At 59.6% G+C, this 12283-nt stretch overlaps 1 protein-coding gene across 1 annotated transcript in view; it reads right to left on the reverse strand.

Annotated features, from left to right (window-relative positions):
• Positions 1-940: 940 nt before the first annotated feature.
• LOC103800145 (kinesin-like protein KIF1A) overlaps positions 941-12283 on the reverse strand; it is a gene marked incomplete at its 5' end in the record, with an annotated part of 11991 nt that continues 648 nt past the window's right edge. The window contains 17 exons of the mRNA XM_009072511.1: positions 941-1448; positions 2558-2676; positions 2751-2943; positions 3061-3207; positions 3322-3446; positions 3728-3805; positions 3937-4149; positions 4375-4520; positions 4627-4688; positions 4837-4970; positions 5183-5297; positions 10173-10278; positions 10640-10724; positions 10816-10882; positions 11004-11112; positions 11747-11802; positions 11933-12051. Coding sequence (XP_009070759.1) covers positions 1406-1448; positions 2558-2676; positions 2751-2943; positions 3061-3207; positions 3322-3446; positions 3728-3805; positions 3937-4149; positions 4375-4520; positions 4627-4688; positions 4837-4970; positions 5183-5297; positions 10173-10278; positions 10640-10724; positions 10816-10882; positions 11004-11112; positions 11747-11802; positions 11933-12051 — 1917 coding nt within the window. The remainder of the gene's footprint in view (positions 1449-2557; positions 2677-2750; positions 2944-3060; positions 3208-3321; positions 3447-3727; positions 3806-3936; positions 4150-4374; positions 4521-4626; positions 4689-4836; positions 4971-5182; positions 5298-10172; positions 10279-10639; positions 10725-10815; positions 10883-11003; positions 11113-11746; positions 11803-11932; positions 12052-12283) is intronic.

Below are 12283 nucleotides of genomic sequence, written 5' to 3' on the forward strand. Positions count from 1 at the left end.
ACCCCCAACGTGGGGAAGCTCCTGGATTAACACACTGATGGAGGCAGGGTGGGGGGAAGTGAATGCTCACTTCTGCAGCAGAGGAAGAGGAGTGAGAAAACCCCAGCTACAACAGAAAAAAAGAAGCCTCATCCTCACCCTGACGCCCCCAGGCCAGCCTCTTCCCTGCCCCTACAACCTGCTTTGAATTTGTCATCCTGCTGGGGGGAAAAGGGATGTGCAAGCCCTTTGGGGAAAGGGCAACAAGTATCCTGTGGTTTGGGATGGTCATGCCTAGCCCCAGCTCCGGAGGAATTTTCCCTTCCTGTTTTGGAGGTAGCCACCTGAACCTCCACACTCCCTGCAGGGATGGGACCCTTGGCATCCTGCGCTAAGAGTGGGGAACCCCTTTGGAAAAGCCACCCTGGGGTCCCAGGCCAGGGTAGCAAAGGTAGCCCACGTGCTTTTGGTTGGGAAGGGCAGCCCAGCATGGGGTGACAGGCAGAGCTGTTGCCAGAGCCCTCCGTTTCCCTCCAGCAGGACCAGGCTCTAAAGTGCAGTGACCCATCTGCATGGATGTGGTGCTCTGGCCGGCCGAGGTGGTGGGCTCCTCCTTCCCAGAGGTAGATGGGGCAGGTGGGAATTGCCTCCTTTGGGAAGACATGGTGGGCTGTCCAGCCAGCGCTCAGGGGAGGAGCAGTTTAAGCGGCAGGGGAGGGCAAAGTAGATGGCTGGGGGAGGGTGGGGAGCGAGGGCGAGAGCTCTGCTGCCAGCACAAACCAGGGATGACCAGGGAAGGCATCTCCAGAACCACAGCCCACCACACCAAGGCTCTCCCCTGCTAGGGGGAGGCATTGGCCAGGGGCCAGGACTCAACTTACGGGATTTTTGTGATGTAAATAGAAATAAATACTTTATAAATATAATCTTGAAGTACTGACTGATCTTACTCTGCTGTCTCTTGCAGAAACATCAGTAAACTAGGAGATCCCCACACCTAAATTACCACTTTCCCTTTGCCTGGGGGCAATTCCTCCTGCTCTCCCACCTCCGAGCTTTACTGCACTCCCACCTCTGTAGATCAAAGACCAGCTTTTAGCTGAAACCATCCTCCTCACTCCCTCCCCTCTGCTGGGGACCTTTGTGGAGCATTAGAAGGAGTGACATGAAGGTCACCCATGGGGGGGAAGGGCAGAAGATGGCACGTGCGCAAGGAATCCTGCCCAGGCAGGTCCAGACTTTTGCAGCTACAAACAGAAGTGAGTTTCCCCTGTGAAGGTGTGAATCGAGACAGATCCTTCCATGGAGCAGAGAGCTGGGGCAGCAGATGGTGTGAGAGATCAGACGTTAACATGGGGAGTCTTCAGACAGAATCAGCTATTTTGATCCTGTTGGCAGACGGATGAGGTGAAGGGTGTTTTTCAGGTTAGATTCTCATCTGGGCTGTTCTCCTTCTGGACAGCTTGGATCTGATTTGGAAAACAAGGGACAAAAGGTGTTAAGAGATGTGGACAAGGAGGTGGAGTGTGGACTCCCAGGTTCAGTGTCCCGTCTCCAGGCTGAGCTGGAGGGACACAGGATTAATGTCTCTTCAGCCAGAGCACACACATTTCTGTGCATTTATTCCCACTCCCCTAGTCCTATCATGTAAGATGCTCTTCAGAACTCCAGGAGATGCCCTTAAGAACTCCACGAGATGCTCTCAAGAACTCGTGAGATGGTCTTGTTGAGGAGTGAACACATTCAGTGCAGGTAGCTCGGTATGCAGCTGCAGTGTGAGCTGCAGATTGAACTCTGGGTGGCAGCAGCCTCTGACAAGAGGTCCTGAACGACCGACCCCTTCCATAACAAAGGACACAGGGACCTGTGGTTCAGCTAGGTGACCAGACACTGAGAGACACAGCAGGAGCCAAGGACCCCAGACTTTCACACCCTTAGACTGAAAGGGCATGAAAGCCCAGGGGTTCCTTTGCTCAGGGTCCTTCCTCGGAGCCACCAGCTCGAGCTGTTATTTTGTTATTGCACAATGATTACATTATTTTAAGGATTGAGATGTCTGAGATTCTGCTATGGGAAACCTGCTCTGACTGCCTGAGTGTGGTTTGTGTGGGGAGTCAAGCAGGGCACCCATCAGCTCACCAGAACCGCCCACTGTGAAGGGGCCTCAGTCCCAGCTCTCAGTGTGGGGGTGACTGCAAGAGCAGCTCCTGGATGGTCAGACAGGGAGGTTTCCTCACAGTCTCAAAAACTCAGTGAGAGGGCTGCAAGAACAGTGACAGGCCAGTGTCCCTGCCACCAGGCACGGATGTTGCTTTGAACTCAGCACAAGGATGCCTCTGTGCCAGCTGGGATCTGGCCCTAGATTGAAGCATTTAAATGGGGAGGAGCTGAAATCAAAAGCCAAGCTTTGCTGGCTCAGAGTCCGTCCAAGCACAGCTCTGCACAAGAGATGGTCCCCACACCTGGCTGTGGACTACGGCAGGGAAAGCACTGAGAGCAGGGCAGGGAGAATACTTGGCTGCCCACAGACCCCCCCATGGCTTCTCCACACCCTCCTGCCCCCAGCTACCCCTAGTACCTTATGGATCCAGCCAGGAGAGGGTTGAAGGCATACAGCCAGTCGTGCATGTCCTTGTCACTGCTCGCCTGCAGCAGGATGCCCCGGTGCTCCGTGCACACCGCAAACGTGTTCGGGGTCTGCTGGGGAGAGCCAGGGCTGAGTCCCCTGGACCGGGAGGGGCATGCAGAGGGGCTGGCTCCTGGTGCCCTACCTTGAGCATGGCCTGCTGGTCCTCACTGTATTCCACCTGGGCCTTGGAGAGGTTGAGTATGGCCCTCTCAACGGCATCTTTGTCCGAGTTGTAGATGTAGACGTAGGGGCGCCTAACCACCACGAAGCGCTTCACCCACCCGTTGGTGTGGGGTTCCAGGAAGTGCAGGTAGCCCTTCTTGGAGACGATGGGGCTGCAGAAGGGACCGAGGTCAGCGTGGGATATAGACCACAAGGAGCTGGCAATGGCAGGTTATGGTACCCCCATGCCCATAGGTGCTCCCCTGACTGGCTGCCCCAGTCTCTCTCACCTGACTCGGATCTCCTGGATGTCAGGCACCAGCAAACGCTGGGGCTCCTTCTCCTCTTCAGGCCGGCGGGCTGGGGACTTCTTTTGCTCTCCTTCTACCAGAGGTTCCAGGTCAGGGCTCTCTGCCCTGGAGGAGACCTGGGCGGGCCTGGGGAAGGAGGAGAGACTGGAGTGTAGGAAGAGGGATGGCTAGGCAACATCCATTGTCCAGGACAGTCTCCCAGAGATACAGCTGCTTGGGGGACGACAGGCAACTTCTTACCTGACCTCCATGGCATTGCAACGCCCTTCCACCAGTGAGGGGCAGGTTGAGGAGGGGGTGAGAGTGGTTACTCCAAGAACTGGCATGGAGGGGTCTCTCATCAAGGTCACGGACATTTCGGACAGCTGTGGAGGAATGGAGGTGTGGACTAGCGTTTCTCCACAAAGCCAGGCACAGGCAAAGGACCAGGCTTCTGTCCATATGAGGAGAGGAGAGACACCCAGCCAGCAGAGTTCTCTCCTGGCACAGTTCTGAGAGCCACCAGCTCCGGGAACCCCAGGGCAGGCAGAGGGAGCAGAGACCTCAGGAGCAGGGATGACTAATGCCATAGTGCCCACCTGGCCCCTGCCCAGCCACACATCCCTCCCAGCTCCCACTGGCCCAGCAGAGCCCGGGACAGCAGTACCTTGCTCTCGCTGGCGCTAATGCAGACGTGGCTGTGGCTGTACTCCCTGTTGAAGGTGTGCGTGAGCAGACGCAAGCACTGCAGAGAGAGGAAGAGTATGGTGGGGCATGAGGCACCTTCCTCCTCCCACCCCACTTGGACTTTCTCCTGCCAAACCCCCCCACTCCCTGGCTTCATCCCTGGAAGCTGGGGATGCTGTAGGATGGTACCTTCACGGCCAGCTCCTTCTGCCTTTCACTGGGGGTCTCAGCAGGAGAGGTGCGGCCCTCAGGGGCTCCATCAGCAGAGAGTGGGGAGGAGACACAGGAAGCGCTTCGGGACTCGGAGTCCTCACTGGAGCAGGGGGACAGAGTGTCCAGGCCCAGGCGCTGCGTCGTCTCAAGCTTCTCGCGCAGCAGCAGGTAGTGCCTTGTCTTCTCCACCTGGGCACAGTCAGCCAGGCTTAGGGGTGGCCACTTCCCCCCTGCCCAGCCCTTCTTAACCCCACCTGCTCTACAGCTTTAGGTCTGCTGAGACCGGGCTAGCAGCGATGCACAGGAGCACTGGCAGCACAGCCCTGCTCCTGCCTCCTCCCACAGCCAGGAGAGCTCGGGGCTGCTGAGCTGTGAATCGCACAGTTTCAGCCTGTTTCTAGCCCAGGCTCTTACTTCTTGCAGCAGGCTGAGTTTCTCCAGCTCCCACTGGTGGTCGAGGATGAGGCTGTCGCTGCGGGGCCGCCAGCCCGCCAGGTTCTCCTCTCCCCGCACATAGGCTACCGAGGTGTCCAGCACACGCCGGCGCCGCCGCTGCATGCCTGGAGGCACAGACACACAGCTGGGGACAAACGCACAGCCCCAACCCTAATGCCCAGCGGTGCCTCCCGGGTCCAGATAACACCTGGGCAGAGGCACAGCACCCACCTGGGCTGCCAGCATCAGCCACACGGCACAGGCTGAGCTCGTAGACTCCTGTCACACGGTTGCTGTGAGCAAAGAGAGATGAAGTGTCACAGGCTCTGCCCCATCCCCACAACCCGCTGATTTCACCCAGGCTTCTGGGATGCCCTGGGAGAGCTCCCAGTCCCTGGGTGATGGGTCTCCTCCCTGTGAAAGACAGGAGCGCCCTGGTACCTCTCCGAAGCTCGCAGGCTGCCGCTGCCGAAGAGGTTGCGGATGGAGCGGGAGGCAGGAAGCTTGGCGTCCCGAGAATAGAAAACCATGCAGAAGTCTTTGGTGATGACAGCAGGCTGAGTGCAGTTCTCCATCTGCAGCAGGGCAGGGGCAGGCGTCAGTGGACTGCAGGGTGGCAGTCAAGCACATCTGTGCCCAGCAGTTTCCACTTCCCAGAGGGCCCCCAAGCACCAGGTTGAACCCTGCACCCAGTAAGTGCTGGCTAAGGAGGGGTTCATGCTGGCTGAACCCTGATGGGAAAAACCAGACTTTACTGGCATGTAACAACCCCAGCCAAGGTCCTTGCCTCGATGTAGGCTGACAGAGTGATGTAGATCTTCTCCCGATACGGAGTGACACGGTTGAGCAGCAGCGAGTTGTGCATAGAGCTATCCCACGCTGCCTCAAACTGGTAGAAAGTCCTGCCGAGAAAACAAGGGAGCTGGTGAGATGACCGCCCTGGAATCCTCGGCAGGTGAGCAAGGAGATGCCATCATCCCCCCTGCAGCGCTGCGCAGGCCTGCAAGGACACACGGACATGCATGCGCAGCAGGGACAGACGGGGACAGCCACGCCAGAGGACACAGCTCAAGGCAAAGGGCACAAGGCGTGGTGGGAGGGAGACATGGCACCCTTGAAATGGCCGATGGACTGGAATTTCAGGGAGGAGGGACCATGGGAAGAGTGGGGGCTCAGCTGGGGTGCAGGCAAGGCAGAGCAGGCTGGGAAGGCAAAGGAGGGCAAAGGAGGGTTCATGCCCCACCCCGTGCTCAGAGCAGGGGGCTGCCACCCCCAGTGTGCCTGGGCCAGTCCCACTGTCCAGCCTGGGACACAGAGCCCCCTCTGGCCCTGCTTGCGCCCCACCCGAAGCAGCCGTTGCCACTCAGGTGAAGATGGCCAGAAGGGAAAGGAAGGAGGATGTTCAGCACTGGGGGGTGCTGCCAGCCCACCCCTGGGAGCACAGCCCCCCCACTCAGGTGCCACTCCCCAGGGCTACCTGTGTGCCAGCCCTGGGCCACAGCGAGAAGCCAGGGACCATGACTTGGTGGCTGGGCCCTGTAAGGCTGTCTCCCCTGGCTCCTACTCTGCCCTGACCGCCAGCCCCAGTCCCACCCTGCTGCCTCAGGCCCCTAGCTCTGTTTTCCATGGCTCCCAGGCTGGGAGGAGGAGCAGGGGAGCCCACTCACCCATGCCTAAGGGTTTCCACAGAGGATGGCACAGCCACCCTGAGCAAGAGTGGCAGCTACCCTCCTTGGGTCAAGCAACCGAGGGTGGGGGAAGCAGGAGGAGGCTCCGGTGCTAGAGCATGGAGGATCCCCATTTCACCCCCTGCCCTGCTCCTAGGCTCCCTCCCAGACCAGCCTTGGCTTTATGGGACACTCACTCCCCAAGGCCACCTAGAGCCGCCGTGGCCCCAGCTCCTGCCTGAGCATCCTCAGGAAGCTGTGGCTCAGCCATGTCTCAAGGAGGACACTTCAGCACGTCCCCAGAGCAGCATCCAGGAGGCTGAGGGGCAATTTTAATGAGAGCTGGAGCAGCCAGTGGGAGCAGGGAGAGGCTCTAGACTGCAATTGCCCACACATCGGAAGAAGAGGGAGAGTGATGCTTTCAGAAGGTGTATAAAATACATTAACCCCCGTGTTGAGACAGAGCCAAGGCGAAGGATTGCTTTGCAGACACAGGTTGCTTTAGATGAGAGCGCTTTCCAAGGAGGAGGAAAAGAGGACCCTCAGGGAGGGGGGAAGGAGCAAAAAGCAAAGGGAGGAGACAAAGGGGAAAGAGAGAAAAGCAGGAGGGACCAGACCGAGCAGGTGCGCGTGAAATACCTAGTGTCATTTCCCAACGAAATGCTTTAAGTGGAAGGCGACCCAAGGACAAACACACACACGTACACACACAGAAAAATGACAGGTCAGAAGAGCCCCTCACCCTGTATTAGCACCGCTGGCCAAGGGAGCTCCTGCCTAGCTGGACCCCAAATGGGAACCCAGAAGGAGCTTGGCGAGGGCAGACAGAGGCTTACCCACCTGGGTGAAAACTCTCTGCCTCCCACTTTCTTCACAGTCCAGCATCTGGGAAGCAAGCACATGTGCTTCCTACCCCCTTAGCTCTGCCCTCATGCCATCCCAGGGCAAGAACTGCCAACCCAGCACAGTCCCCTGGGATGGTGCCAGTTGCAAGGGACCAGCTGTCCCACCCCCACACACGCAGCAGGTGATTTCTTGGCCCATCCCCTGGTCTTCAGGGAGAGCATCACTGTGCTGAGAGACCACGGGCAGCGCTAGTGTGAGCCCACCTCTCCTGCAGTGGCGGGGCTGTATCCATGCTGTACCCATCCCCCTGCACCCTGCCAGGGACAGGGTACTGCCAGAGGGACAGCTCTGCCCTTGGATATCTCTGAGAACCAACTTTGAGCTGTGGCAGGGAGGACAACCTCCCAGGCACAAAGTTATGGAGCCCACCAGGGCTCAGGACATCCCCTCCTTTGTCTCCCAGACACATCACCCTCTTCTTCCGCCGCGGGGCACAGAGATGGGACAGCCCCTCCCTCCTCCAGGGGCAATGCTCCTGTCCGGAGGCTGGTGGCACTCCCCTGGGCCTGGCGGGTCTCCCCCACACGCCGCACACCAGGCTCACAGCACGGCCCCCGTGAGCCCCAGTCCCCAAACTGCCACTTGCACTGGGGTACCTGCCACGTGTGGGGTGTGCACCCACAGCTGCAGTTGTGTACAGACACACTGCCCGTATGCCACACCTACAGCTACACCTACAGCCGCGCACGGGGTGGGCAGCGCTGCCACACCAATGCCGCCGGGCTGGGGCGCCCCAAAACTCCCCGGCAGTCACGCCGCCCTGCAACAACTCCGAGGAGCACCAGGGCCAAACTGGGGCTGGGGTGGGAGACAGCAAGGGTCTGGCACACTCAGTGCCAGATGCCAGAGAGATGGGAGAGTAGCGAAGTGAAAAAGCAAGAATAAACCCCAGATCAGGCAACGGGGACGCAGGCGTGCGAGGGGGAGCGGCAGCCAGCCAGAGCGTGGCTCAGACGAACAGCAGAAGGGGCTGAGTGAGCAAGAGGTGCCAGGGCAGGAGGGAGGAGGGATGGGGCGTGTGGAGGGATGACAGGCTGGATGTCCAAGTGCTGCCTCTGGCAGGAGTGAGCGTGCCGAGGCGAGGGGGTAGAAAGAAAGAAAGAAGGGAGAGAGGAAGGGGAAGTGTGAAAATAAAACCAATGGAAACAAATAATACCTAGGCATATCCGAATCAAGAAACTGCCTGCGAAAACACAAAACAATTACATGGTTAGTGTGGGCTCAGATGGGCTGCAGCAGCTGAGGGAAGCGAGGGGGACCCTGGGCACTGCTCCCCGTGCCTGCTCGCTGGGCGCTCGGTGCGGAGATGGAGGGAGCAGGACGGCTCTCCCAGCCTCTTCCGGAGCAGCCCCGGGGGGCTGGGAGAGCTGCAGCGCGGGAGCTGGGGCTGCTCCAGGCGATGGAGGCTGCATGACACAAGAAAGCAAAGCGGGGAGCACAAGCGGTGAAGTGGGCACTGGCTCTGCCCACTGCCTTCCCCCTGCCTGTCCTTGCACCTGCGGAGCGAAGCATGTGCATCTGCATGCGGGGTGGAAACGGGGGCACTGTGGCTAGTGCCTCATGGGCAGCTGGCCGCCCCCTCCTCCCTGCCCAACCACGGGCAGGCTCCATGGGATGGATATGGGATGGATACGGCATGCGCGCCAGCCTGCCCCCAAATCGGGGCTGCCCCTGAGGCACAGACCCTCTGAGCGTGCCGGTGCAAAATCCGAGCCCCTCATCTCCCTGCTTCTCTCCACAAACATCCCCCCAACCCCAGATGTGTCCCCTTGTCCTCCAGGACCTGTGGGGCAGAAGGCGGGCAGGAGGCACATCCTTCCTGCCAGGCTACCCTAAAGATGCTGAAGATCCCATCTGGCTGCATCCGGGATCAACTGGCCAGACCAGGAGCTGACACAAGACAGCACAGCCCCAGGAGCCCACAGGCGCCACAATAACCCAGCTCCCAGCAAAAATACCATCGCTGCACCACCAGGCCAGGCTCTCCTTGCCTGCCCATCCCCATCTGGCCTCCTTCTGCATCCCCAAGGCTGTAACAGTCTTCAGATCTGAGACTCGCATGCATGCTGACCCCAGGACTCAGCTCTGCTGCCCAGGTACTGTATTCCTGTCACTCTGCCATGTCCAGAAGCTGCCCCATGGAGTGCTCAAGGTAGCACCTCCCATCCAGAACCCCCATCATTCTCCCCAACACCACCTGCCTTGGGCCAGGCCCTCTTGTGTCAATGTTGATCACAAAGAAAACATGGGGAAAAGCGGTCCCCATTCCTTGCCAGGATGCTCCTACACCAGCAACCACCATATGCACGGCCAAGGATTAGTCTTGCTGCTCCCTGTGCTGGCAACGACCATCCCTGTCTTGACGTGGCTGCCCACAACACACGTTCTTGGCCAGAGACCCCCGCCAGTCCCCCGAGTCTCACCAGCAGCCCTGCTGCAGAGAAGAACTCTGCCTTCCACACCCACTACTCCCCCTGCCACCGCCGGACCCAGCCAGGGAGATCGTACCAGGGAGATCGTGGAGATAAAAAACCTTCCAGCCCTGCTGCTTTCACACCCTGCCAAACCTACGGCAGGGACACCTCCAAGCAACCTGACCTAGTGGAAGGTGTCCCTACCTGTAGCAGGGGGGCTGGAAGATGATGATCTTTGAGGTCTCTTCCAACCCAAACCACTCTGTGGTTCTACGATTCAGTGACACGACTGCCTGGGACAAGCAGGAAGGGGAGGCATTCCCAAAGTCACACGTGCCAATGGGGAATGGCTTTCCTGCATCACTCCCACACAAACAGGGACCTGCCAAGGGGCCTTTCCAGCAAGTTTGCTGGGACATGGGACAAACAGCGCTTTGCGGCAGGTCCCCCCCAGCTGCAGAGTGTAGACATCCTCCCCATACAAGCCCCAGCTGGCTCCCTGTGCCAGGCAGTCATTAGCTGGCACCAGAGAGCAGGACCCTGACACAAACTCCCTGCAGTGAGTGCCCTACCCAGCATGGCAAGGCCCTGGGGAGGAGGAGGAAGGGGGCTGACAGCCCTGAACCACAAGACCCTCTGCAGCTCCAGAAAAATCCTGACTCAGGGCAGAAATGGGTCAGCAGGACCCTGCAGAGGGGCCAAGAGCCTTCCAGGGGAGCAAGGGGCTACTCATGTCCCACTCCATCCCTTACCACAGTGAGGGAAGGGCAGGAAAAGAAGCATCACGCACCGGTCATCCTGAGACGGGTGGATGTAGCCAGAGGAGAGGATGTTGAGGGACAGGATGTTGGGGTCAATGAGCGACTCATCTGCTTCTGGGGTGTTCCGGATTCGACCTGCAAACACAGCACGGGGACAGGTCTTAGGTGACAGGCAGTGGCCCGGTGAGGGTCCCTGTGAGGGCAGGGGCAGCCTGCCTGCCTGCCACCCTCCTGTCAGAGGCAGCAGTCGCCCAGTGCTTGGCCACTCTGCACTGGAGATCTTGGTCCAGCTCTTGGACACGATGGCAGGGTCAGGGCGTCCTGCCCACAGTGTCCCAGTGGGACCTGCTGGGCAGCTGCTGCTTACTATTGCAGAGCAGGAGGGGAGATGAGGCAAAAAGCCGCACGTGGGAACATAGAACACGGGAACATGGGTGAAAAAGAGCCCCAAGAGGACGCGTGGAAGCTTGGTGGGCTGGGGTCTGGCTTGGCTTACCCACAACTAGCTCCCTGACTTCCTTCCAGCGGATGAGGCTGCCTGTTTCGTGCACCAAGGTGACGGTGATTCTCCTCTGGATGCCCTGAGACCCGTGAGGCCAGAGAGAAGGGACAGTGGTTAACACAGGTCCCAGCAGGAGTCAGAGCCAGGACAGCATCTTGGGGAGAGAGTACCTGGTGCAGGAGGAAGGTCCCATGGCACGGCATCCCTCCACGGTGGTCCACAACAGCAGGGATGTAGCTGGAAGAGAGGACAGTAGTGTGACAGTCCTGCCAGCCTGCCCAGAGGTGCAGAGCACTGGGCAAATCTTCCACTGCCTCCCTCTCCTCTCCCTCCCACTCCCCTTCCTGGCAGGACTTACTCGCCATTGGCCTCCAGCTCACAGATCTCGAAGAAGACCATCAAGTCATACTTGCACTGGCAGGGGCCAGCACTGGGCCGAGTCATGGTGCTCAGCTTCGTCGCAGGCACTGCAGCAGGTCAGAGAGACAGCTAAGGGGGTGAGCTTGCCACTGGCAGTGGGAGTGAGGCACGTGGCAGCAGAGAAGGGGCAGAGCAGGCAGGGACCGCAGGGACACATGCAGAGACTGCAGAAGAACCTCATCCCAGGGACCTGCTGACCACTGGATTGCCTTCTCCCCCCCCAGCATGGGGCAGCAGGCATGTCAGCATGTGGCCTCACCCCCCCGAGGATGCACAGTGTGAACCTGCAGCCTTGGCACAGACACATCCCAAACCACACAGCATGCTCAGGGACAGCCCAGGGAGGCTCCCTCAGTGCTGGTGTGCCCACTGCACAGCCAAACCCCAGCGACTGCAGCCTCAGCAGCCAGTGCAGAGTGGGGACCCTGCCACCCCGGGGGCAGGGCTGGGTGGCCATCTGAGCCCCCCAGGGCGAGGAGCCTCCCCTTGCTGCTACAGGAGATGGGATGGGGCCTGCATCTGGCAAGTGTTGCAGGAATGGGTGCCAAGGGCTTTCAAGTGCTCTGGCCCACAGAACGTTTTGTAGTGCCCCTAGAGTGCTAACTGATCCCTCTGGGGAAGGGACCCCACACCCAGCACAGGCTATGGGTGGGCACAGGAGCAGGAGGCCACGTTCCCTACCTGGTTTGGAGAGCGGCATCACACGGGGGAAGTGGCGCCGGGACGGCCTCAATGGGCTGCAGACAGAACCGCTTGGTTAAAGCAGCCCCAGGGAGCCCCAGACACGGCCAATTTCACCTATGCCCCAGGGCCACCCCCTACCACCTGACCCTTCCTCTGGGTCCCCAGGCAGCCTGGTGTGCCCACCTCAGGACGTCCTTGCAGAGGGGTGGGAAGGGGTGCTGCTGGTAGTGCCCAAACACCTCAAACACAATCGGCTGGCTCTTGATGTATTCGATGAAGGATTTGGTCACCTCCACGGCAATCTAGAAAGGAAAGAGCCGCCGACAGCGCAGCTTAGCTGGGAAAGAGGATGCAGGCAGCGCCCAGGGAGGGTGCAAGCCTGCCGGTCCCCTGCATCTCTCATCCATCCCTGCCCCCACACCTCAGGGATGCTCTCCCCACAAAGACCACTGCTGTGAAATCCCAGCCCTTTCAGGTGGAGGAGGGCTTAGCTGAGTGGCTGTCAGGGGCTGGAAAAGCCAGGTGGAAGCTGCC

Source organism: Acanthisitta chloris, unplaced genomic scaffold (genome assembly GCF_000695815.1).
Source record: "Acanthisitta chloris isolate BGI_N310 unplaced genomic scaffold, ASM69581v1 scaffold4194, whole genome shotgun sequence".
Taxonomy (NCBI): Eukaryota; Metazoa; Chordata; class Aves; order Passeriformes; family Acanthisittidae; genus Acanthisitta; species Acanthisitta chloris.